Consider the following 27,609-nt stretch of genomic DNA (forward strand, 5'->3'; position numbering starts at 1 on the left):
GTGAATATATGTAAAATTTCTTTATAATTTATAACATGATATTTCTGAATAATGTTTAACATAGTTCAATATAGCCTATATGGTTTTTTAATTTTTTTTTATGCTGTGGGTGCACAGAACTAGATTAATCACAATTCTTGGTCTGACACTATCATTCTCTGTTTATGTGTAGCCTTTTAAATATCATGCTTATTTATTTTTAAAAAGGTAATTATTTTCTTATTTTAACCTTCTATTCAGACTCTTGTTTATATCTAACTGGTGTATATTTTATATTTGTGTAGACCCTTGTTATCTGAAAGCATGTTAGAGTAGCATGCAGTAAAGCAGCAGTTGGTTGGCTAATCAAAAAGTCTGAGTGGAGGAGCATAAAGTTTTCAGTATGAATGGGTCTGCCAATTGGAGTCCTTGTTTTTTTGTATAAACCATACTCATGATTTGTCTCCTGTGATTTCATTTTGTCTTTTTTTTTTCCATTTTTTAAATTTCAGCATATTATGGGGGTACAAATGTTAAGGTTACGTATATTGCCCATGCTCCCCCACCCTCCTCGAGTCACAGCTTCAAGTGTGACCATTCCCCAGATGTTGCACATCTCATTATGTTTGTATATACCCATCCCTTCATGATGGGTATATACAATGATTTAAGGAGCAAGTGATTAAAAACAATTGTGACATATAGTACAGAATCCTATATTTTTATTACATTTTCAGTCTTTTGATTAATCCATATCTGATTTGATAGCAGTTTTTTGCTGCATATTTATTGTCATTCCAAAGTATTCCATTTTTATAAAAGTTTTTCAGACTGTTTCATTAGTTTATATAATATTTCATATTATATAATCATACTAATACAAGTACAGAAATAGGTGTTTGCACAATACAGTGATTTCTGAAAGAGTATAGTTCAACTAGTGGAAACAGTTATGTGCAGGAATTTTAGAGAATAGTCATCTAACTTGTAAAGCAATTAGCAATTTAAATTTGAATGAAATAAAATGTGCTTTTACTGATGTAAAAGAGATGGTAACTTAATAAACGGGTACCATCCATGAAGTTAGCTGAGCAGAAAATGTCAAACATCAATTTTTCACAACTTATCTTCTCTGTATGACAACTGGAAAGTTACTTTTGACTTCATTTTAGATAATATTTCAGTTATAGAAATATGAAAATGTGAACATGCATATTTCTTAGAGCTGACTAAATAAGTTTTTTCCTCAGCTTGAGGTAGTTGCTGAGCTGTTAGGTTATATTTTTAGTTAACATTTGTAAAACTTGCCCTTATAACATTAGAGCACATAAATATAAGTTATATCCAAGTTTTCACTAAGAAAATCCTTTTGTTACTGATTAAGTTACAATATAGTAATTTTGAGGAGTGTTTTTTTCTTTAATACAGGCAAGCTATTTGAAAGGAAGGATAATCATTGGAGTAGCAGCAGGCAGGTTTTACACAATGCTGTGCACATCAGATGTACAGATAGAATGAAATGTGTGGCTAATGAGTGAATTATCAAATAGCAGTAGAGGTGACTTTCACGGTAGCTGTATCTATTTAAGATTGGCTAAATTTGAAATTCAGCATTTCTATTTAATTTTTAGGTTTAAAACTTATCTTTTTTGTTAAAATGAAATGCACTTAGGAGGTTATAGTCTTACCAGTTATTTAAAATCCAGAATGAATGTGTGTGTTAGCAGGCAAGGTTTTAGGTATTTAATGTGCACGTTTGTGTGGGTAAAGATGTTTGAGAGGTAAAGATGTTTTTCCATAGAAAAAAACAGCCACCTTGTAGGGGAAACTTATAGCATGAAAGGACTAGGGATACCAAAGACTGGATCAGTTTACTTCACCTTTCACAATAATTGCCTACAGATTATTATTTGAATACTAATTTCTTTAAAGTTTAGCCTGTGTATTTTAGAGAACATACTAACCTAGGACTTTTTTTTTCATCTAGACAACTGAACTTGAAAAAGGTTCTTGTGTCTGGTGGTCGTATGGAATACAAAGTTGATCCTGAACATTTGAAAGAAAATGGGGGTCAAAATATTTGCATTCTTGCAATGGATGGAGCTGGAAGGGTGAGTATATATTTATGTAAAGGTGTATAGTAGTCTTATTCCCAGTTTATAGCTCTGGGGCACCTGATAATGTGAAAATGCATTGCTATGTTAATGATGATTCCTGGTTACTTTGTTACTTATTTTTGATATCCAATACTAATTAGTATGGAGCTTCTATTTCAGAGAAAGTATGACAGCATTTAATCTAATATTCTACAGTATTGATTTGTTAAATTGTAACTTAAAATTGCATTTATTGTGCTTAAAATGAAAATAAATAAGAGGTTTTGTTGAGTTTATTTGGTATATATGCTGAGTACTGATGAATAATATTGAATTGCATAGTCATATGTAACTATTCTGACAGTAAAGATTAAGCAGGCAATATTACAAATTTGATGTGTAATTAGAAATATTTTCCAGATTTTGTTTTATGCAAATGTATACAATATCTATATTTAGAGATTATAACTATTCACATTTTAAAGATAGTTTACTTCTAGATCACTGGTATACAAAGATCTCTTATTTCTTTAAGTAGAATTCTCATTTTGGCTCCTTGTGCTAACATATCAGTATATTTCTCTAAAATAATTAATTTAATATCTATTTTGAAATTATGTGTTTAAATATATACTTAATGTATTAACATAAAATATTTAAATTTAAAATATTTAAAATATATATTATACATTAGTAACACTGAAAAACTTATACACTACAACTAGAAAAATAGCTTGCTGGTTTTCTAAAATAAAAAAATGGGCCAGGCCCGGTGGCTCATGCCTGTAATCCTAGCACTCTGGGAGGCCGAGGCGGGTGGATAGCTCAAGGTCAGGAGTTTGAAACCAGCCTGAGCAAGAATGAGACCCTGTCTCTACTAAAAATAGATAGAAATTAGGTGGAAAACTAAAAATACATAGAAAAAATTAGCCAGGCATGGTGGCACATGCCTGTAGTCCCAGCTACTTGGGAGGGTGAGGCAGGAGGATTGCTTGAGCCCAAGAGTTTGAGGTTGCTGTGAGCTAGGCTGATACCACGGCACTCAAGCCTGGGCAACAGAGTGAGATTCTGTCTCAATAAAAAAAAAAAAGATTTTTGAGGGGTTTATAAGGTGCTGTAAAACTTGACATTTTAGAAATTAGAAAATTAATCATAAAGCTCTACCTACTGGTTCATTACAAGCATAAATTCTGCAGTTGATAATAGTCATAGAGGGAATTAGGTTTAAGAGAGCTCTAATTTGTACTAATGGAAAGAAATAAAGGAATGGGATTATGTAAAAGAGTTGAATGTAAAAAACTTACATTTGACTTTGGGATATGTTTTTACTTATATTAATATCTATGGATATAGTTTATACTTCTGGTTATTTACTTCCTGCAAGATAGTCTCACTAAGAAAAGCAAGTTTTGAAGGAATCAGTCAGTCTCCATCAGTATAATCTTTTTTTATTTGTGTAAATAACTTTTGAGTAACCTTGGCAGATATCATTTTGTACTTTTGTTTTAACTTGATTATGAGGGAGTTGGACCTTTAAAAATCAGCAGTTCTAAATTTTCAAATGAAATTGTACTTGGAATACTGATATATGAAATAGATAAAAGAGTTGCTGCTCTGGATGAAGCTGGATTTGGAAGCCTAACACCTCACCTTATCTTCTTCTCCTTTAGCAGTAGTCCTAAAGCCACTAGGAACTCTGAGGTTTGCAGGACCATTTGGAACCATTGAACTCTATTACAATTTTTGTATCTCTAAGATTTTGTTTTAGTTATATAATTGAATTATGCTATATCTATTTTTTCCCCTTGAGAGTAAAGTTTGGAATTTCATAGGATGAATATTCATTTTTCTTATAAACATATGACACTACAACAAGCCTGACATCTAAATTTTAGCTTTAAGATTTTGTTTTTCTTTACCGTTACATTTCATAACATGAAAATTACTTCTTCTTAAAAGGAGTGTCTTTGAAATAATTTTTAATGCTTTGTGTTTGCTTAATGTACTTTTCTGAAAGTCTTAGTTCTTTAAAATCATCTTGACTTTTATAGTATCTGTCCTTTTCTGTGGAATAATGAACATTGAGACTTACCAATTAGAGCTTGTATTCGACAGTTTTGTCTCTTGATTTCAGGTTTTGGTTCCGATGCTACTTTGCTTTATATTTTGATGTGATTTGTCTTTATTTTAGGTTTTTTGCTGGAGATCAGCCAGCAGTTCTCTGAAGCAGTGCCGATGGGCCTATCCACGTCAAGTATTCATTTCTGATATTGCTTTGAGTAGAAATGAAATTCTGTTTGTCACACAGGATGGAGAAGGATTTAGAGGGAAATGGTTTGAAGAAAAAAGAAAGAGTTCTGAAAAGAAAGGTCAGTTTATGTATGTGGATGGCACATAAAAGTACCTTTTAGTTAACCTTTAATTTGACAAGTATTAGGTTTTACTCTTTTGTATTTATCTTTGTGATTTTTTTAATGCCTATTGCCTATTATAATTTTCTGTTTCTCAGAAAATTATAAACCATTCTTCAAAATCATAAAGCCACAAAGGAATGATTTTTGGATAATTTATTGATTTGTTGTATGTCTTTTATTTCTTTATAGATTATTCAAGTCTGTAAACATTTAAGACATACTTACTGTGTGCTAGATATAGGGCGAGTTTTTAATGATGCAAAAATATATAAGATGGACCTCTGTTCTAAGGCATTCCTAAGCTTGTAGGGACAATAAACATGTATGTAAATATTTAAAATTCACAGAGACAAATGCTAATATGAACTTACTAAGTTTCTTGAGAGCATAGAAATTGGAATAATCGGCCGGGCGCGGTGGCTCACGCCTGTAATCCTAGCTCTCTGGGAGGCCGAGGCGGGCGGATTGCTCAAGGTCAGGAGTTCAAAACCAGCCTGAGCAAGAGTGAGACCCCGTCTCTACTATAAATAGAAAGAAATTAATTGGCCAACTGATATATATATAAAAAATTAGCCGGGCATGGTGGCACATGCCTGTAGTCCCAGCTACTCGGGAGGCTGAGGCAGAAGGATCGCTGGAGCCCAGGAGTTTGAGGTTGCTGTGAGCTAGGCTGACGCCATGGCACTCAGTCTAGCCTGGAGACTCTGAGACTCTGTCTCAAAAAAAAAAAAAAAAGAAATTGGAATAATCGAGTGTCAGGGGAAGATTAGTAAAGCCCCTTAAGACTGATACAGAGTGAATTGGAGACAGTAACAAAAATTCAAGTTTGACTTGTAAATATTGGAAGTCCTTAGAAGTATGTCTTAGTCATATATAGTGATCTGAAATTAAATCCATAATCTCATGCTCCCACAACTGCCTTTCAGTGCTTTCTATTTTAGTAAATGGTTATCTCTGACATCCAGATTTCCTCACCCTATACATCTAATTAGTCACCAAATTTGTTACTTCTGTCTAAATGTCTCTTCAGTCTTTCTACTCTTCTCCGTATTCATTGCTATAACCTCAATCTGTATCATCTTTTTTCTTTTTCTGAACTTAAAGTAACTCTTTAAATGACCTCTTTGTATCTATTTACATTATTTCAGTCACAATCTACAGCCACAATCATTTCTTTATATGCACATTTCTTGTCTAAGTGGAAACAGTATATACTTTGCCTTTATAGGCTTGATTTGACTTGTAATGATACAATCATTTAATGTGTGTCTTTCCTGCAGAATTATGTCCATCATAAGGGTGGGGACATGTTTATGTTGTTCACTACTATATTAATATACTGATGACTAGTGTATCACAGTAGTATAGTATAGTTACTCAGATATTTCCTGAATAAATGCAAGAAAAGGGGAAGAGGAAGAGAGGAAGCAAATAAACAAGATTATGAAGATGCTAAATTTGTATATTTTTAATGTAAGTTGAGGAATTTTAAAAGTATGACACTAGATTTACTTTTAAGAAATCATACTGGTTGCAGTATGGAGGGTGTGTTGTTGAAAGGGATAAAATCATGGCTTATTGAGAATTGACTTACCAAAAATTTCCTATATAATACAACAAATTTCATGCAAAATGTTGTGTTGAAGAAAGAGAGGATGTAGTTCTACAAAAGGACTTAATATACATAAAAGATGTTTTCCTATTTTCCCAATTGTTTTTCTATTCTGCTTATTCCCAGATCATTTTAATACTTTCTATAAAGCCTTGGTTAATGGTATTTTTTTTCTTTTTAGCAGATATTTTATCAAACCTTCATAATTCCTCATCAGATGTGTCTTGTGTCTCTGATATAAATAGTGTATATGAAAGAATTCGACTTGAGAAACTTACTTTTGCCCATAGAGCTGTTAGTGTCAGCACAGATCCAAGTGGATGCAACTTTGCAATCCTGCAGTCAGATCCTAAAACAAGGTATACTTATATATATTAAATTTCATTTTTAGAAGAAACAATCAGTGAGTTTTCTTCTGTTTTCATTAGCTCCTGGTACAAGTGTAATGAAAGAGCTATTGCCAAGTCCTGTAGAGATTCTTAGACATGTAATCATGGTACCAGGATAATCCAAAGGTAGAATTTGTTATACTGGGAATTATGTGTGTTCCCTTTAGTTTGTAAACTGATATTTTGTTGAAAATATTGAAGATGTGTATATATATATATATAATATATAAATATATATGCACCCACAAAATTGGTCTTTATGATGGACTCTGTGTTCTCAGATTCTAAAAAATGTATTATAAATATTTCTTCCACAGTTGGCAAAAATATTTGACCCTTGAATATGATGAGAAGACAAGAGAAGAGGTGGTCTCTAGGGTAGTGTAAATCCCAGTGCAAATTGCCTAAGTCATTTTAGTAGAGAGATGCCAGGTTAAAGTAAACATCAAGGGTACTGTTGAAGAGGGAAGAAGTTGTAGAAGTAAAGTAACCATCCATCCTGGTTTGCCCAGGCCTGCCCACGTTTTAGCATTGAAAGTCTCATTTCTTAGGAAACCCCTCTATCCAAGGCAAACCAGGAGGTTTGGTTCCCCCTGTTGAGAATGGTTAAATGTTCATTGGGAAGGTATATTAATAATTGAATTCCCACAGTACTGAAAGAAGAAGGGTTATGGACTGATTATTTATCTTTACTTGAGTTTCTGTCCTACACTGGTATTTGGGACCTAAATTATTTGCCCAGTCCTCTGCATGTTTTTCTTCACTTGTAAAAGATGTAAAAGAGGAAGAGGTTGAGAACTATGCTTTTTTGAATGTTTTTAGTTATACTTTTAATTATTTAAAATGTTTCTATGAAACTGCCATTTGAATTTATATTTTTCTAGCATTTCCTCGTAGAAATATAGAACATTTCTTTTAAAGGAAAACTTAATTCTTGTCATTTTAGTTTGAGAGAAAAAAACGAATATGAAAAGGATGATATAGTATCTAAGACTTTGCTGTATTCTTATATTTTAGGAAATACCAGATTTAAAATTTTTAAGTTTTATAAATAATAAAATGTTGTATTTTAAAAGGAGAATTGGCTAGGTATACTTTTTTTTCTGTTTTTTTTGAAAGTATAAATTATTTTTGTTTTGTTTCTAGCCTTTATGAAATTCCATCTGTGTCATCATCATCCTTTTTTGAAGAGTTTGGCAAACTGTTGAGGGAAACGGATGAAATGGACAGTATCCATGATGTGACATTTCAAGTTGGAAATAGAATCTTCCCTGCACATAAATATATTTTGGCAGTACGTTCTGACTTTTTTCAGAAATTATTCCTTTCAGATGGTACCACTATAGAATTTACAGATGTTTACCGGAAGGATGAAGATTCTACAGGATGCCATCTCTTTGTGGTAGAGAAGGTTCATCCTGACTTGTTTGAGTACCTTTTACAATTTGTATACACAGATACTTGTGACTTTTTAACTCATGGCTTCAAACCAAGAATACACATCAACAAAAAGCCCGAAGAATATCAGAGCACTCTGAATTCTCATTTGAATGAAATGAATTGCTGTGAAGATGATAATAAGAAATCAACATTTGAAGTTAACAAGAGTAATCAAGCTCATACAATTAGTGAAAGGCAGAAAAGTAAACCTAAATCTTGTAAAAAAGGAAAAAGTGTTGGGGAAGATGATCCTGTAAGAATGTTGCAAAATGTTGCAAAGAAATTTGGCTTCAGTAATTTGAGTAGTAGGTACGATTCCTTCTGTTCCTGTGCCTCATTAAGTCCTCCTTTAAAACATTTTCCTCTTTTTTTTCCTTCTTTGTTTTTCTTTCCTTCCTCCTCCCCTTTCTCACTTCCTGTTCTCCCTCCCTCTTCTTTCTTATGGGTGGTACACTGATATGTTCTTCTTCCATTTTCTGGCAGAGCTATTTTTATGATACTCCCTGGCCATTAAAAGATAGGAAAGGCATTAGTGGGTTTGCACTCTCTATGGTGTGTGGTGTGTGTGTGAGACAGGGATCTGGAGTAGCAGGTAGTAAGTATGTGCTGGAAAGATCTTTGGAGTTAGAAAGACTTACATATTATTGTCTCACCTATATTGTTACTGGCTGGGACAAATTTGTTAGTTTCTTTAAACCTTAGTTTCTCAGTAGATAAAATGGGAAAGAGAATGTTTACCTCATATTGTTGGTATAGTTTTGTCATATAGCATGTAAAGTGCCAATATCTGTCACATTATAAATCAGAGTCTTTGGAATTCTCTCTCTTTTTAAGGTACTTATTAATATGTTGCTTGTGGCAGTATAACCTTACTTTTGAAATAGGAGCAAGGGAGGAATATGTGTCACGTTTTCTGTTTGAAAACAATGAATGACTTTGTGTCATGGCTTTGATTTGTTTTTTGTCAATAATATTTAATATATTTTTGAATTCTAATTAAATTGAAGAAAAAGTATAGTATTTGTTTATCTTAGAGTGGGGTTTGTTTAGATACTTTTCTAGGAGATACAATTTTATTTAGAAGTAAGCTAATTTGGTTTTTTGTTGTATGTTTGCCTGTTTATTTTGGCAAGAAAATATATCTACTAATTGTTAACTTGTATCTATTCTTTATAGGTTAGATGGAGTCAGATTCGAAAATGAAAAAATTAATGTTATTGCTAAGAAAACTGGTAATAAACTGAAGCTAAATCAGAAAAAATGGTAAGTTAGCAAAGGAAGATAAATTTTTCATCTGTAGATTTTGACACATAAATGGAAATAGAACTCTTCTTACAGACATGTGAAGCAAAATGTGTAGGTAGATATCTTCTTACCTTTTCTAGTCTTCTTCATTTCTGGAAATGTTGGGGAGCTGTTGAGGTAAATGGCTAAAATATTAACTTCTCAGTAAGACATTGAAGGGGTACATTTCTTTCTTATTACTTTGTAATGAAGGTAGGAACTTTTAATTTTTATTTTTTCTTGCCTGTATTTTGTGTCTTGTTATAATTAGGAAATGTTATTAATGTTATTCCCCAAACCAAATTAATTTTGCATCTTCATCATTGTGATTTTTCCTTTAGTATAAAATATTTTCAGTAAGAAGTATACTATTCTAAATATATTATTAAAAGTTTTGTTTTTAGGTATTTGTACTTTTTATGTAGGTGAAAAGTTTTAGAAAAAGAGAAACTGTAGAAATATCTAGACTATGCCTGGCACAACATAAGTGAATAAGTGAATTAAAGAGCTTTAAATATGATGTCACTATGATATTATTATATTATTACTTCGCCTAGAATAAAAAAAGGAAAATTAGAAAAAAGACTTTTCTGAATATTTCTCTGTGCTCACTTTTTCAAGTATTATCTTTATTGTGAGGTTCTTATTGTCTTCCCTAAGGTGGTATGAGTTGAAGTATTTGTACATATTCCTGCATGTTGCTTGTTCTCTGCCACCTTTAAGAGAAAATCTAGTTAAGCCAAATCTTATAGCAAATTTTCCTGTTTGTTAAATATGTAAAGAAATTGCTCTTGGTTCAATTAAATATTTTTCTTGCAGTTCATTTCTATGTGATGTGACCATGAAATCAGTGGATGGAAAGGAATTTCCTTGTCATAAATGTGTTCTTTGTGCTAGACTTGGTAGGTATACTTTTTCTTAGCTGGTGATTTATTTGTTTTAATATTGTTTCACTATTCTTAATTGATTTGAACTATTTTTTTCTTTTAGAATATTTTCATAGTATGCTGAGTAGCTCATGGATTGAGGTAAGATTTAAGTGAAAAGCATCTAGGCTGGTAACTACACTTCTTTATATTTGGGGGAAATTATATACTAAAGAAATTCAAAATTGGAAATTGATGATATTTTAACTCAGTTTTTCATTTGTGAAAACTCTTTTATGCTTAAGCCTGCTGTAAAATAGCAACATTTAGAATTTCAAATTATTTGTAAAAAGCTACTTAAATTAAAATTTTTCTATTGTTATTTAGAAATATAGTAGTGTGATTCTTGTTTTTTGAAATTTTCTTTATTCCCTTTTGATGTTATGTGTTCAAATTAAATATATAGTTATTTTAGCTTTGTGTCTTATAATTTTTATGTTCTTTTGCATTTGATGTGACTTCTTGTTCAAAATTTTTTGTACCAGTAACCCAAATTAGAACTTAATAGTATTTTATTGTTTAAAATGAATTATTTTACTTTATTTTATCTTACTTTATTTAGGCTTCCAGTTGTGCAGCTTTGGAAATGCCAATACATTCTGACATATTAAAAGTCATCTTGGACTACCTCTATACTGATGAAGCTGTGGTGATAAAAGGTATTAATAAGAGTTAGGACATTTTAGATATTTCAGATATAGTGAAATAATGATAAAACACCATGAATCTTCATTTCTACTTTAAGCTGTCAATAGAGGCTTAATTTAGAATAATCAATAGGGGTCATTATTAATAGTAAAGGAACAGAAAAAGAAAGTTTTCATTACCCATGTGAAAATGGACTCTTTAAGAAGTATATGTAATGGCTGAGTTTAGATTTAGCAGTTCCATTTCCAGCTACTTCTGTGATTGAATAGACAACAGGGAGTATAGTGACAAATATTCTGTGTAAGTTCTTTATTGTCTACTTTTCCCCTTCATGATAACATATCTGAAATGAAATAGATGAAGAATTAAACCAAAATTTATGAAAAAAGTGCATTTATTTACTATGTCAGGCAAAAACACCAAGTTTTAGTTACCAGGTGTCCTCTTTAGTCATTGGAGTGGTGCTGGGTTTCCTGTGGTATTCATTTAACCATTAGTATTTTAACTTCAGCTATGTATTGTGGATTAAAAAAATGAATAGACCATACTCTATTCTCAAGGCACTCACAATCTAGTGGAGAAGACAAACATACAAGAAAGCAAGTATAATTCAACAGAGTAATCCTCTAAAAAGTGGATACATTTTTGAGAAACTATCCTCTGAGTCTGCCTGAGGAAATCCTTTGTAAAGGAGATAGTGTTTAACTGAGGGTGAGATTTCTAAAGATTTTGTGTATTTCGGAGTAAGAGACATTGTTTTTTTTTCTTTTCTGTACCCTCATATTTTTTTAATTGAGATATTATTCACACCATAAAACTTACATTTTTAAAGCATACAATTAAGTGGTTTTTAATATATTTGAAAATTTGTGCAATTATCACTACTATATAATTCTAGAATTTTTCATCACCCCAAAAAGAAACCCTGTATCCATTAGGACACTTGCTATTCTTCCTCATCCCCAGCCCCTGGCAACCCCTAATCTACTTTTGGTCTCTATGGATTTGCCTATTCTAGACATTTCATATAAAACGAATCAAACAACATGTGGCCTTTTGTGTCTAACTTCCTTTATTTACCGTAATGTTGTTAAGGTTCGTCTATGTTGTAGCATGTACCAGCACTTCATTATTTTTTATTGCCAAATCATATCCATTGTGTGGATATACCACATTTTATTTATACATTTGTCAGTTCTTAGATGTTTGGGTGGTTTTCACTTTTTGGCTGTGATGAATAATGTTGCTGTGAATAGTTATGCCCAAGTTTATGTGTGGGCATATGTTTTCATTTCTCTTGAGCATATACCTAGGAGTAGAAATGTTGGGTTGTATGGAAACTGTGAAACGTTTTAAGAATCACCAGACTTCAGAGTGGCTGTATCATTTAACTTTTCCATCAGCAATGTATGAATGAGGGTGTTAGTTTCTGTACATTCTTCTTGTCAACACTTGTTAATGTCAACCTTTTTTGTTATAGCCATCCTAGTGGGTGTGAAGTTATATAACATGGTGGTTTTGATTTGTATTTCTCTAACGATTAATGATGTTTAGCAACTTTTCATGTGTTTTTTGTCCATTTGTTTATCTTTGGAAAAATACATCCTTTGGACATTTTTATTTGAATTATTTGCCATTTTATTGTGTTGTACAAGTTCTTTATGTATTCTGGATACTGGCCCCTTATCAGATACATGATTTACAAATATTTTCTCTGAATCATTTTCATTTTCTTGATAGTGTCTTTTAAAACACAAAAGTGTTTAATTTTGATGAAGTCCAAATTACCTATTTTTATTTGTTACTCATGTTTTTGGTATCCCGTGTGAGAATTTATTGCCAAATCCAAGGTCATGATGATTACTCCCTATGTTTCTTCTGAGTTTTATAGTTTTATCTCTCATAGTTTTATCTCTCTTTGATCCATTTTGAGTTAATTTTTCCCTCAGCTTTACTGAGGTATAATTGACAAAGAAAAATTATATATAGTCAAGATGTACAATGTGGTATTTTGATATAAATATACATTGTGAAATGATTGCCATAGTCAAGCTAATTAACATATCTATCCTCACATAGTTTTTTTTTTTGTAGTTAGACTACTTAAGACCTACTCTTAGCAAATCTCAAGTATCTAGTAGCAAATCTCAAGTATACAGTACATTTTTATTAATTATTATTACAGTAACCATGCTGTATATGAGGTGTCCAGAACTTACTCATCCTAGAACTGCACATTTGTATACTTTGACCAATATTCCTATTGTACTCTTTGACCCCATAGTTCCCATACTCCAACCCCTGGTAACCAACTTTCTCTTTGAGTTAAATTTTGTATGTGCTGTGAGGAAAGGGTCCATCTTCATTCTTTTGCATGTGTATATCCTTTTATTTTGGCACCATTTGTTGAAAAGACTTATTTCCCCATTGAATTGTTTTGGCACCTTTGTCAAAAATCAATTCATGGCCGGGCGCTGTGGCTCACGCCTGTAATCCTAGCTCTTGGGAGGCCGAGGCGGGCGGATTGCTCAAGGTCAGGAGTTCAAAACCAGCCTGAGCAAGAGCGAGACCCCGTCTCTACTATAAATAGAAAGAAATCAATTGGCCAACTGATATATATATAAAAAATTAGCCGGGCATGGTGGCACATGCCTGTAGTCCCAGCTACCAGGGAGGCTGAGGCAGAAGGATCGCTCGAGCCCAGGAGTTTGAGGTTGCTGTGAGCTAGGCTGACGCCACGGCACTCACTCTAGCCTGGGCAACAAAGCGAGACTCTGTCTCAAAAAAAAAAAAAAAAAAAAAAATCAATTCATAATAATCATAAGGTTTTTTTCCCCTATATTCTCAGTTCTATTCCATTGGTCTATATGTGTCTTTTTTATGCCAGTATAGCACTATCTTGATTTCCATTGCTGTACAGTAACTTTTGAAATTGGGAAATGTGAGTCCACCTACTATGTTCTTATATTTTAAGACTGTTTTGGTCATTTTGGATCCTTTGCATTTTCAAATGAATTTTAGAACTAGTTTGCCAATTTTTACGAAAAAGGCAACTGGGATTTTAATAGGATGGCATTGAATCTGTAGGTCAATTTGGGGATTATCACCATTTTAATATTTAATATTAAGTCTTATAATCGATATACATAGGTATCTTTTTTTTATCTAAGTCTTTAATTTCTTTCAATGATTTTTGTAGTTTTCAGTGTACTAGCCTTGTACTTTCTTTGTTAAAATTATTCCTAAGAATATTTTATGCTCTTTTAAATGGTAATGTTCTCTTAATTTTATTTTTGGACTGTTCTTTGCTAGTGTTTAGAATTACAATTGATTTTTGTATATTGATCTTGCATTCTATAACTTTGCTGAACTTGGGATTTTCCGTATGCAAGATTGTGTCATCTACAAATAGACGTGGTTTTAGTTATTCCTTTCCATCTGAATGTCCTTTCTTTCTTTTTCTTACCTAATTGCCCTGACTAGAAGAATCTCTAGTACTTTGTTGAATAGAAGTGGTGAGAGTGGCCATCTTTGTCTTGTTCCTGATCTTAGGAGGAAAGCATGGTCTTTCATCATTAATTATGATGTTAGTCATGGGTTTTTTTTGGAGTTGCCATTTATTAGGTTGAGGAAGATTCTTTCCATTTCTAATTTATTGAGTGTTTCATTAATCAAGAAAGGGGTATGGATTTTGTTAGATGCTGTTCAGTATCGCTTGAGATGATCATATGTTTTTTGTCCCTTATTCTATTTTTGTGTATTACATTGGTTGATTTTCATATGTTGAATCATCCTTTCATTCTGGGGATATTCCATTTGGTCATGTTGTGTAATTCCTTTTTATATGCCAGTGGATTGTTTGTTAGCATTTGGTTGAGGATTTTTGCATCTATAATTACAAAGGATATTGGTTTTAATTTTTCTGTGATGTTTTTGGTTTTATTAATAGTATCATAATAATATTGGCCTCATTATATAGATTGAGTAGTGTTCCTCATCTTCCACTTTTTGTAGAGTTTATGAAGAATTGTGTTAATTCTTCTTTAAATGTTCAGTTAAATTCACCAATTAAGCCATCTGGTCCCAGATTTTTCTTTGTGGGAAGTTTTTTTGGTCACTAATTCAGTCTTTTTACTTTTTATTTTTTCCATAAATGCTCCCCAGGGAAAAGGCTGTTCTCATTGGGCAAACTTTGAGTCAGGTCAAATAAAGATAAGCCATTCTAGTGGGATTTCCAGGGACCTGCCAGACAAGTCAGGTAATGACAGTTCTTTGATAATGTTTCTGTACAACTGTTCTGTTTCCTCCAGTGGCTAGTAGGCTGCCACTGTGATTCATTGTGATTGTAGAACTGTTGGTTTTCAATACTTCTGTGGAGCACGGGAGAAGAGGATCTAAATAGCAAAGGCTACAATGTCTCAAATCTCACTATTACCAAGATTCAGCCACATAAACACTCCCCAGATTATTGCAAGCCTCTGGCTAATTTCCAGAGTTCTGAAAAGTTCATTAGGAATTTTCAACAGTCATTCTTATGGAGGAGAGGATTTTTCAGAAGTTCTTAATTTGTCATTCTCAGTGACTTCATCTTTTCCTCATTTTTAAGAACTGTCTTCAGATTTTTTTCTTCTGAGCCCCCTTTTTTCCCCTTTTGTTCTCTTCCTATGTTGTTAATTTTTTCTATTTATGTTGTTATTTTGTCAGTGGCTCAGGGGCATTTAGGATGATGGTAAGATTTGATTTTTCTTTCTGTTTATTAGTTGAGAAATGTTTCTCTAACAACATGGGAGATTATAAACAAGCCAGACATTCTAGTAGCCTTCTAGACTGAGATGATCAACTCAAGTTGGCCATTTTTATAGTCTTAGTTTGAGCCAGGGCATTTGGTGTATTACTTTCAGCTTTCTACCTGAAAGGTAGAAATATTTTGAAATATTTACTATTTATCATAGTTACCATTCCAATACATTTAAAAACTGATCATAATTCTTAGTGTCTTAATTGCTTCAATTTTTTTTTCCTAAGTATAATGTTTATAAAGTAATGAGTGATACTTGTTTTCTTTTTTTATTTTAGAATCTCAAAATGTGGATTTTATTTGTAGTGTTCTTGTGGTGGCTGATCAACTTCTCATAACACGATTGAAAGAGATTTGTGAAGTAGCATTAACTGAAAAACGTGAGTAATTTTGAATTAGAATTACCAATTAAAAAAAAAGAATTATCAATTTGTATGTTTTCAGGTTGATCTAAGATTAATCTATTTTATTGACTTTATGATGCCATTTATGGTAAAATACACCTTTTTTTGGTACCATGAAAAATGTTGAAACATTTAAATTATTACATGTCATCATTTATAAGCACATTCTTATCTCAGAAATATGTGAGTATCATATTGAAATATGATGTTAATTTTTATGGAAATATCATTAAATAATAATAAAGATAGTGTCAAATTTATTTGGGAACTTCAAGGGTGAGAATTTGAAAGCAGAATGGGTTTAACCCTTGCTTTTGATCTTGACTACAGCTGTTTTTAGCTACCTTTTTTCCACTATTTGCTGGGAATCTTTGTATAATTTTCTCATTAGAACAAAGCACATCTCTTTTCTCTCAGACTCTTATTTTTTTCTCGTTTCATTATTTTAGTTAATTACATGGCTGCTCTCCTGAACACTCAGCTTTGAAATCCAAAATTATTTTTTGTTATTTTGTCCCTTTTACTGAAATATGTTCAGCTGTTAGTAGGTTCATGTTAACTATGGTCACATTTCCCCCATCTTTTTTTTTTTTTTTTTTTTTTTTTTTGAGACAGAGTCTTACTTTGTTGCCCAAGCTAGAGTGAGTGCCGTGGCATCAGCCTAGCTCACAGCAATCTCAAACTCCTGGGCTCAAGTGATCCTCCTGCCTCATCCTCCCGAGTAGCTGGTACTACACGCATGCACCACCATGCCCGGCTAATTTTTTCTATATATATTAGTTGGCCAATTAATTTCTTTTTTATTTATAGTAGAGACGAGGTCTCGCTCTTGCTCAGGCTGGTTTCGAACTCCTGACCTTGAGCAATCCGCCCGCCTCAGCCTCCCAGAGTGCTAGGATTATAGGCATGAGCCACCGCACGCGGCCTTCCCCCATCTTTTGATTCTCACTGTCACTAGGCTAGTTGAAGTCACTTTTATCTATACCTTCTGTGTAGTTTCACAGTAGTCTTTTAAATGCTTTTTCTCTTTCATACTTCTCTTTCTTTAATCTCTCTAGAAAGTAATTATGTATACCCCCTTTTTAAATATTTTTAATTGCTTACTCTAGAATAAAGGTTCAGTCCTTAGCCTGATGCAAAAGGTTTTGGGCTTTCTAATCATATATTCTGCTTCATTGGTATTAATATTTCAGGAAGTGTAAAGGGAGTTCCTGTCAAATATTCCTAATTTGTACTTGTATATATACTCTAATTTGTACTTAGCTTTGGTGTCTGATTTCTCACTTTACTTAAGCACTGTGGACCATCTTCTTGGTTATCAAAAAGAGGACAAAAGCCCTGATCTCCTTTGAAATGAGAAAATAAAAATATATTAAAATAAATGACAGCATAAAATAGGTATAAAATATACATATAGGTGATATTTTTACTTGTTCAGTTGACTTTCCTTGGATATTCTTTCTTGGCTCTGGCTGCATAGTTGCCCTTATTTATGAGTTCCTTCATGTTACCAGACCCTAGAAAAGGAGGTTTCCACAGAAGTTTGGTATCTGATTAGTAGGCAGTTTGTGTGGATACTTGTTCCAAACTGAACAACTCTAAAGTAGTTTTTGTATGATCCAGTTTTATCATTTTTGTGAGATGTGAGACTTGGTGTTCATCTTGAGTTGAAATTTTAGTCAGGAGTGAGGTAGAGACTACTATTGACTACACTTGCACTTTTGACAGTTACAGGGGAGAAAGAAAAAAGAAATGGAAGAAGCCAGTTGTAGAAAACAGTCATCTTCCTGTATTGGCTGAGACTTAGATTAAGAAAAAGAGTGGAGGTGTTGGGGAAGCTAAAGTTACTTCTAAGTAGATAGAATATTCTGAGAGGATCTCTAGCAAAACAGGAAACTTACTATGTAAAATTACTAGGGTAGTATTAAAACTAAATCCAGAATTTTCTACAGAGTATATCAGATTATACATTGGCATGAATATTGATATAATTTATTTATATATAAATACATGCACATAAATTTTGATAGATTAGTCAACATTAATATATTTTATAGAATTATTTCATTAGTTTTTCTTAGTCTCAAGAATATTTTAGTTTTACAGAAGAGGGAACAGCTACTCTGTGCTATATAAATATTAAAAGGAAAGTTGTTCATCAATGAAAATTAAAAATATTCAGAAAATGTTAGGTAGAAGATTACCAATTGTTATATGTTTGCTTTTAGGTGACACTAATGCCCTTCTTTTTGTTTTGCTTAAACTATTTATGAGCTTATTTTTCCTCATATCCAATCTTGAAATTATTTTGGTATATTGGGATAGAAGAGTTCTGTATTTACCCCAGAATGTTATTTTTGGCAAGAAAATATCTTCAGTTTTTCTTAGTATTTAGATGTTCTGGAAATTTCTTAAACTTTAGAAACAAGTATATTTCATTTGCTGTGATAACGTGCCTTTCATCTAATTTTGTAAATCTTTTCTTACTTTTTAGTAACCCTTAAGAATGCTGCTATGCTACTGGAATTTGCAGCCATGTATAATGCTGAACAATTAAAACTGTCTTGTTTACAGTTTATAGGACTAAATATGGCAGCTTTACTTGAAGCAAGGTAGGTCAGATGCATATGTTATGTGTTGCAAATACAGATATTTACATATAATAGATATGTTAGTAATTTAAAAGTGAATAACAATGTTTTACTTGGCTGGAAAGAATTTGATAAATGCTAGTGATTTAGGAATCACAGACGTTTTAGAATTAGAGGGATCTTGGAAACTTTGAAAATTTTGTTTTTAGCACTGATTTTTTAAAAATAAATAAATTTACACTTTTTTTTAAAATATACAGTCAAAATATTTATTCAGTATAGAGTCAGTGGTGAAAACAATGAGGTTGTTTTGATGAAAACAGAAATTTTGATATTACAGTTCTTGGTGTCAGTTTTCAGTTTAAGCCTTTATCATCTAGTTCATTTTTGTATTTTATCTCAGTAATAATAATTATAAATAATAATGCTTACTGTGTGCAAGGCAGTGTTCTAAAAATGTTGCCCAGGCTAGAGTGAGTGCCTGGAGCAATCCGCCTGCCTCGGCCTCCCAGAGTGCTAGGATTTCAGGCATGAGCCACTGCGCCCGGCCATAGCAGTTTTATTACCCTGCATTGCCAAATTAAGCTCATTTAATCTGTCAGATAAGAATCAACCAAAAAGTAAAATAATTACCAACTCTATCTAAAATGTGATATTGGAAAATGACATGTCACAACTATTGTTCAACTATTATTTTGTGACAAGTGCGTCAGCTGAGCCATTTAATTAAAGATAAAACCTGCTATGATAGTGTCTCTACCTGTATAATTTTACATGAGTAGACATGTACAGCTTGCATTAAAACGAAGATTTCTGCAAATTTAACCATTCTTAATCAGGTATGTGTTTGCTAGAAGTATAAATAAGTACGCTCAGAGATGTTAGGAAAAGGAGGGCAGCACCAAAATTGACTTAGTATCTCAAGTTAATGCATCACTTATCCCCAAAGTGTTGAAAACTGGTATGGTACAGATTGGAATGTGCAAGTTGTTTTGTGTTAGTTATAGAAGTAGTTTAAAATATCTTTTATAATATAAACTTTGACTTAAATTTTCACTGATGCCTTATAGTACCTCTTTGGAACCTGAAAGATCTATTTTGAATACAGCTAATCTAGTCCAAACCTCATTTTACACATGTAGATTTTATGGCCCAGAGAAGTAAAGGTCATGCTGGTAATTGGTAGCAGTGATAATTCTAGATATAATTCAGATATCCTGATACTTAGGCCATTTTCTATTAATGTAGTATTCCTCCTGTAGTTAAAGATTATATGGGAAATAAATACTTGCTATTTCATTATGATGGAAAAGATTCTTTGCATACTTATTCTTAAGAGTTCCTTGAGTTTTATTCAAAATATTTGTCTAATATGTTTGCTGTTTATTTGAAATATGAAAAATATAATACTGACATACACCTATTTCCAAAAATAATTTGTAGCAGCTAGTATATATGATGCTTTAAAAATAACTTTGTTACTTACTTAGCAATATGAAATGTCTACATATTTGAAAATCTTGAGAGTTTTTAAGTCACTTGTCTTAAGATAGAATTTTGTATCCTTCATTTTAGGTCTCTTGATGTTTTAAGTGATGCTGTTTTGAAAGATCTTTCTATATTTTATCGAAAAATGGTAAGGTTTATATTTTTTCAGTGCAGATTTTGATGACTATAATGTTACCGTCTTAAGCAGTATTTTAAATCATACTTCCCAATGGAATAGTTTTCTAATGAATTCTAATACATTAGGATCTTTTTAAAATGAGGACATAGGATTTCTTTATAGATCCCACAGATAAGTATGATAATCAAACTTGAATAGACCTAATGATAAAATTATCTATTTTAATTCCTTTATAAATGAAAGTTACTGAAAGCTTCAGACAGTCTTTCATTATTTACTAAAAGTCAAGACAGTGCAAAAACATGGATTTACATGATCCTTAAGAAATGGATTAATCTGTATTTAATAATAAAGTGGAGCTTTTTTCAAGTTTTTTTTTTTTGACAGTTTTATAGAATAAATTCTTTAATGAATCTAATCAAATTGCTCCCCCTGTGCATTTGGGAAGTAATTGGCATTTTAGACTTTTTCTAGTCAATATCACCATATATTAAAACAAATGGAATATTTTACATTTTTTAATCTTTACAAATTTTTTATTTAAGAAAAATAATATCTTTAATTCTACAGATTCCGGCAATGGATAGAAGAGTCATTACACCATATCAAAATGGACCAGATATTAGCTATTTGGAAGTAGATGATGGAGATATCTTTTTGAAAGAAGAAATAAATATAGAACAAAATTATTCGTAAGCTCAGTTTTTATTTCTTTTCTTCCTTTCCTTCTATCCTTTCTCCTCCCTCTCCCCCATCTTGGACGGAAGAACTTGAAAATTTCTGACATAAATAGTAGGTATTTGTATTCATTCTTAGCCTAGGTATAATATGAAGTAAATATAATTATTTACAGGTCTAACAAATTTAAAGTATAAATATAAAAAGAATGTAGACATCAGGTTAAACATGTTGGGTTAACTAAGTGCATTTATCTTAGCTACCTTTCCAAACTCTGCCAAAGTTACAATAAAGAAATAAAAAAGGTGCATTGCATTAGAGCAAAGAGAACAGGAAAGTCCTAAGCAACAGGCAGGAAATGTTAAGAGTTTTGGAAGTTAGAAGGAGGTTGCTGAGTGATGACTTCCAACAGAAAAAGCTAAAACAATTTTGGAAATGCTTAAGAATTTAATGGTACCAGGTTTATGAAGACTAGGGTGAGTGCTTAGACTTAAGGAGCATTAGATCCCTGATTCTTCCTAAACTCCATTCAATCAAGTGATTGCCCTTCTCCATCTTGGCAGAAGATAAGATTTGCCTTTGGAGAGATTAAACCAGGAACACTCTAGTACCTGCCACAGATGAAGTACTATTCCTTTTTAGAGGACCTGTTTATGTCAAAAACTATGACCTACAGTGATTGACATTTGGGGGATCCTCTAACAAAATTTCCCAGTTTCTATATAATCCCCCTATAGTGGGCTAACAATTTGACAAGCACTGCATAGAATCTCTAATCAGCATTGTAAGCTTACTTATCAACTGGTTACAGAATTACTTTCCTTCCACTTGGTAAATAACCTGTTAAAGTGAAATCTCTGGATTCTTAGGTTATTTTCATTTACTATATATAACCAACTGTACCTCACTGAAAAAGTACTCTTGGGTTCCACAGATGTTCTTTTTTTAACGCCTTCTTTAGTGTTTGGTATTGTTTGTGATTCTTGACGTTTTTAGATGTATGACATTTTATTATATTAAAAATTGTAGTAAAATTATTAACATTGATATAAATAACTCATGTTGTAATATTATTCACAGCTGGCCTATGTAACTGGACAAAATATATAATCTATAATTTTAGGTAAAATATTAAGATGGTTGTGGCTTCTATTACTATATTGGTATCTTATTTTCCTTTTCCTGATTGATAATACTTTATTCAGCGAATTATGCATTCTATGAAATACTTAAAAAAAGAGCAATAAATATTTCTAGCTCAAAATCATAGTTTATAATAGCTTATATATAAATGTGTAAAGTATTTTACTTTTCAAAGTATTTTTCTCTGTACCATCTTTAACTTTCACAGAATGCCTAGGTCTTTACATAGATAAATGTGACTAGAATGTGCATTTCCTTACATTGTTTCTGTTTGACCAAAATACTATATTCTGTTGATTAAAGTGCATAGTTCTGTTTTTCAACTCTAACTTAATTTATTTTAAAAAATGACTTTTATATTTATTTTTTCCTAGGGAAACTGTGTTCAAAAAAGCAAAAACAAAAGCTAAAAAGAAGCCACGTAAACGTTCAGATAGTTCTGGAGGTTATAACCTTTCCGATATTATTCAGAGTCCGCCGACTACAGGTTAGTGGAAAGTATTTCAGCATGTATTTCCAGTTCTTATGTTTGATGCCTCTATTCATCATCTAATTCATTTAACATGTATTACATACTATCATATGCCATCTGCTGGGGCTACCAAAATAGAAAATAGTCCTTATGTAGGCTACAGAAAATGATAGTATATTATGATAAGTACTATAATTGAAGTATCATCTGGGAGCACAAAAGAGGCACCCCAACTAGTGAGAAGATCAGGGAAAACCTTTTAGAGGAAAGTAATGCTGAGCTGCATCGTGAAGAATAAAGAAAAGTTAGCCAAGAAAAGGAGGTAGATTGTTGCACTAAACAAAGAGGGCAATGTTTTCCCAAACCTGGAGGCAATAGAAAGAATTGCATACTTTTTGTTCATATAGTTCAGCATGGCTATAGGGTGTGTGCAGGAAGGAGATAAGTTCAATAGGGTCAGATTTTGAAGGGTAATATAAGCCCAAATAAGGAATTTATATATTATTCTAAAGGTTATGGGTTGCTGTTGAGGAATTTTTAAAATAGGACTGGATAAGATTTATGTTTTTAGAAAGATCACTCTGTCCAATGGCTTAGAGGGTTAGAGGTTGGTAAAACATGACAGAGATACTATTATTTTGTTGATTCAGTTCAAATATGTCAGTGCTCCAAGCAAGATTGCCTTCATGTTTATAAGGAGGTTATACTTTAGTAGTAGGATATAAAACATTTTACAAGGCATTATGTGAGCCTGTTTGAAAGTAAAGGTTATATATATAGTTTTTCTAAAATTCTTTCCTAATTTTTTATTTTGAAAATCTTTAACTTATCAAAAAGATGAAAGAAAAATATCATGAACACCTATAAATACTCTATTCAGATTTATTATTAACCTCTTACAACATTCGCTTTTTCATGCAGGCTGTCTGTTGCTTGCCTTCCAAGCATTCTACACACACACACACACACACACACACACACACACACATATGTATTTGTATATGTATATTAATACAGAGAGACTTTATTTTTTTTACTAATCCCCTGGGAATAAGTTGTGGACATGATACTTTTCCTCTAAATACTTTAATATGATTTTCCTAAGAATAAGAATATTCACAACTATAGTACCATTATCACACCTAAGATAATATAGTATTATATTCTATATCTTAATTTCCCTAATTGATTAAAAATGTTTTTGCAGTCTTTTTTGCTTTAACCTTAAAAAAAAATCTAGTATTCTATCAAGATTGACATTCATTGCCTTTGCTTATTAATATCTCTGTAGTCTCTTAATTAGAATAGTATCCCCCATACCTTTTTGTTTTGTATTTTTTTCAAAAGTTCAAGCCAGTTATATTATAGACTGTCTGACATTCTAGATTTGTCTGATCTAGAGTAAACTTAATTTTTAATAGTTTCTTCAGATAAAATATAAAGTGTGACTATAAAATAATGAAACAGCAGTATGGCTTTCAGAATTGGTAGGTGTTTCTTGTCTGTAGCAGTAAGACATAACCTGGCACCATTTCTACTAACAGTACTTTCATAGTCAGCCCTATACAAGCAACTTTGAAAAATAGAAGAGTACATTGTTTTGTGTCCCTTTGAAAAAAATAACTTTTTATGCAGGGCAAAGAAGGAATTTTATGATTGTTTAATGAGATACTACAAATGAGGTACTTGACATGTTCACTAAAGCTCAAAGGAATAAATGTCAAGAATTAGGTGTTTTAGATAACACAAAATACATTAAAAGGATAGATACTATATATAAAATTGATTTATGAAGCACTGAAGATAGGAATTAGGAGACCTAGGAAAGACATCTTAGGACCTTTTCAGATATTGTGTTTTCTGTGTTATATGAGTTGCCCCCCAGGCCTTAGAAGGAGACATGGGTGGATTGATGGAAGAATGAATAAATGGATAGTCATGAAACTAATCAATTTCCAGTTACCTAAACAACTTATGGAAAATGCAGATATTAATAATGTAATTGTTACTAATAATGTTAGCAGATAACTAATAATATTATTAGCACATATGTTAGAATCTTAGCATTTCAGAGCTGGAAGAGATATTAGTAATGAAATAATTTTTGTTCCTTACTTTAAGCCTGAGGAAATAAGCACAGGAAATTTAAAGTGATTTGAATTAGTGACAAAAAGATATAAAATTTACTCGCTCAATTCCAATTCCATATTCTCCTGCCATACAATTTTTTCTGTGATAATGATTAAAAGGTTAAATTTAATCAGGATTAAAAAGACATATTACAGAAGAAAATTTGAGTGTGAGACAAATTTCATCTGAGACAGTATGTAAAGGCTTAGCATATATATTGATCCATAGACAAATGACATTCTATGAAACTGTTTTCTACCAAAAATAATTGTTGGCCACTTTAATCATCCTCTTTATTTTCTAGATTTATTTCTAATTGACTTTTGAGAGTGTTCCAATATTAAATGTACTTTCTTAGATGAAAATTTGCCAGTATTAAAAATATTCAAAAGGTTATATGGGGAGAAAAAAAGTTTGAATGTTCATTCCAAACTGTATATTAGCAATGATAACAGCAAAAGAAACACATATCACCTTGTCAAGGTGATTTACTTTAAATGGAACAACAGTGTATAAGAGATGGTATGTTTTATTTATTTTTAAATTAATTATACAACTTTTAGTTAGAACTCAGATAATGTCTTTATTTTAAAATATATTTTGATACTTCATCTAGATTCAAATAAATTTAAAATATATGAAAATAAACACCTGAAACTTAAGCAAAAGTTTACTTTATACTGTTTATATTTGAAATGACTCTGCTATGCTAATGAACCTAGATACCAGCTGTAGCATGGAGGCCGGCATTTAGCTTGCCTAAGAGAAGAAATGGTATATATTAATCCATTTCACGACAGCCCTCTTGCTTGTCAAGCTGATTAAAAATAATTCTTAGTTGCCACAGATTTTTGCAAGGCAGAAAATCCTCAAATGGGCCACAGTCAACTTCTGCAGGAGCTTCTGCTACTGGGCCAGCCCTACTGGCTATATGACAGGCTTTTGGAAAGCCACAATGCTTCTTCCCACACAGAATGGAATCCATCCCCTTTTATATGGATGTAGAGACCTCTCGGGGAGACAAATGAGAGAGAGAATGGAGGAAATTCTGAAGTTTATTAATTTTGCCTTCCTGTATTTTTTATGGGGACAAACCACAGTTCTCAACCACTTCTTTAAAGCATAGCCCAAAGAACTATCTTCCTCAGGTTCTCTGCATAATTAATGTGTAATTGTAATGAATAAAACTGTAGTTTTAAAGTCTCCTTCATTTTAATTTTTCACATAAACTCATTTCTTTCTCCAATTACCTTCAATCGTTAAGATTTTGATGCAGTGAATATAATTTAAATATTACCAAATCTGGATAAATGGAAGCTTTTTAGCTCTCTATTTCGTTCACTGAATGTAATGCATATGTGTTAAAATATAGTTTTTTAATTTCACATTTTAGGATTATTAAAGTCAGATAAGACCAATTCTGTGGAATCTCTTCCAGAACTCTTGACATCAGACTCCGAAGGAAGCTATGCAGGACTCAGTAGTCCTAGAGATTTACAGTCCCCTGATTTTACAACAGGATTTCATTCAGATAAGATTGAGGTTTGTTTTTTAAAGTACTGCTTCCTTACTTTCTATTTTTAGGTCCATAGACAATTTCTCTTGTTTTTCCTTGATTTGGCTCTAATTTTAAAACACTTTTGTTTGGTATATAAGAAAGTATAACTAATCACACAATGTATGTAGTGTTAGTTTTCTCAATTTTGTGTAACATTTCTAGTTTTAGAGATTTTAATTGCAGTTTTGAGCCCTTTGGATGTCATTTCTAATGTACTTTTTATAACTAAAATATAAAATTGAAGTAAAATATAGTAAAACTGTATAGACATATTGAAAAACATTTATAGCAAATTATTGAAATTTATTTTGTGAAATGTCAGTTGATACTAGTTAAAAATTGTCAAGGAAAATGATTTTGAAAATAAACATAATTTCAAATTTTGCAGTCTCCTTCCTCCAGGGTATTAATTAGAGCAAAACAAGCTAGAATGATTGAGTTCTTCTCTTAGTTTAGCACAATTGTCATTAAGCTACAGTATTCCTAGTCTGATCAATTCTGAAAAGGGCATTTTTTAGATTTCCCTTAAAATTTTATTACGTAGTTTTTTATTGGGAAGGAAAATGTCTAACTCAATAGAGATAAAGTCATTTTTCTGTAACTCCTACATATCCACAAAACATTGAAACTTATGAAATTTTTGAGACAATAGAAATTTACCCTTAGAGTCCTCATGGGTGGTGGGTGTGTGTGTGTGTGTGTTTTAAATAAGAAGTTTGGGGGCAATTCATAACTCTCACTAACGCTGGTCTGGAAGACAATTGAGGTTTAAAGAAAGGTCAGAGGCATATTGTGAATGTCTTGCTATAATAAAAGAATTTATCCTGGTAGTGGAAATACCATTTTAATAACTTCTTTGACCTATTAAAATAGCAATAGTTTTAGGATTCCTTTTGAAATGTCTATGTTGTTTGACTTTAGTTTTATTCAAAGAACTTTAATTACATTCAGAATAAATTATATATAACATTTACACCAAACTTCCATGTTGTTTTATACTAAATTCATGGATGTTAATTTTTTTTTTTTTTTTTGAGACAGAGTCTCACTTTGTTGCCCAGGTTAGGGTGAGTGCTGTGGCAACAGCGTAGCTCACAGCAACCTCAATCTCCTAGGCTCAAGCAATTCTCCTGCCTCAGCCTCCCGATTAGCTGGGACTACAGGCATGCGCCACCATGCCCGGCCAATTTTTTTTTTTTGTATATATATTTTTAGTTGGTCAATTAGTTTCTTTCGATTTTTTTAGTAGAGACGGGGTCTCGCTCTTGCTCAGGCTGGTTTCGAACTCCTGACCTCAAGCAATCTGCCTGCCTCGGCCTCCCAGAGTGCTAGGATTACAGGCGTGAGCCACCATGCCCGGCCTATGGATGTTAATTTTAAAGTTCCTGCTTCATATCTTATTTGTACATTTTAATTTATT

The 27,609-nt window shown here is 32.0% G+C and overlaps 1 protein-coding gene across 6 annotated transcripts in view; it reads left to right on the forward strand.

Annotated features, from left to right (window-relative positions):
- Positions 1-27,609, forward strand: part of IBTK (inhibitor of Bruton tyrosine kinase) — a 71,921-nt gene that overhangs the window by 22,111 nt on the left and 22,201 nt on the right. For 2 of the 6 annotated variants that reach the window (XM_012769136.2, XM_012769139.2), the window contains exons 9-22: positions 1,967-2,090; positions 4,267-4,444; positions 6,283-6,460; positions 7,637-8,239; positions 9,107-9,193; positions 10,034-10,116; positions 10,205-10,242; positions 10,703-10,799; positions 15,865-15,966; positions 18,485-18,602; positions 20,157-20,217; positions 20,779-20,900; positions 22,404-22,516; positions 26,025-26,173. In XM_012769136.2, the coding sequence (XP_012624590.2) occupies positions 1,967-2,090; positions 4,267-4,444; positions 6,283-6,460; positions 7,637-8,239; positions 9,107-9,193; positions 10,034-10,116; positions 10,205-10,242; positions 10,703-10,799; positions 15,865-15,966; positions 18,485-18,602; positions 20,157-20,217; positions 20,779-20,900; positions 22,404-22,516; positions 26,025-26,173 (2,053 nt within the window). The remainder of the gene's footprint in view (positions 1-1,966; positions 2,091-4,266; positions 4,445-6,282; positions 6,461-7,636; positions 8,240-9,106; positions 9,194-10,033; positions 10,117-10,204; positions 10,243-10,702; positions 10,800-15,864; positions 15,967-18,484; positions 18,603-20,156; positions 20,218-20,778; positions 20,901-22,403; positions 22,517-26,024; positions 26,174-27,609) is intronic. The other 4 variants (XM_020287092.2, XM_012769137.2, XM_012769138.2 and 1 more) reach the window with 4 other exon arrangements.

Source organism: Microcebus murinus, chromosome 5 (genome assembly GCF_040939455.1).
Source record: "Microcebus murinus isolate Inina chromosome 5, M.murinus_Inina_mat1.0, whole genome shotgun sequence".
NCBI classification, from domain to species: Eukaryota; Metazoa; Chordata; class Mammalia; order Primates; family Cheirogaleidae; genus Microcebus; species Microcebus murinus.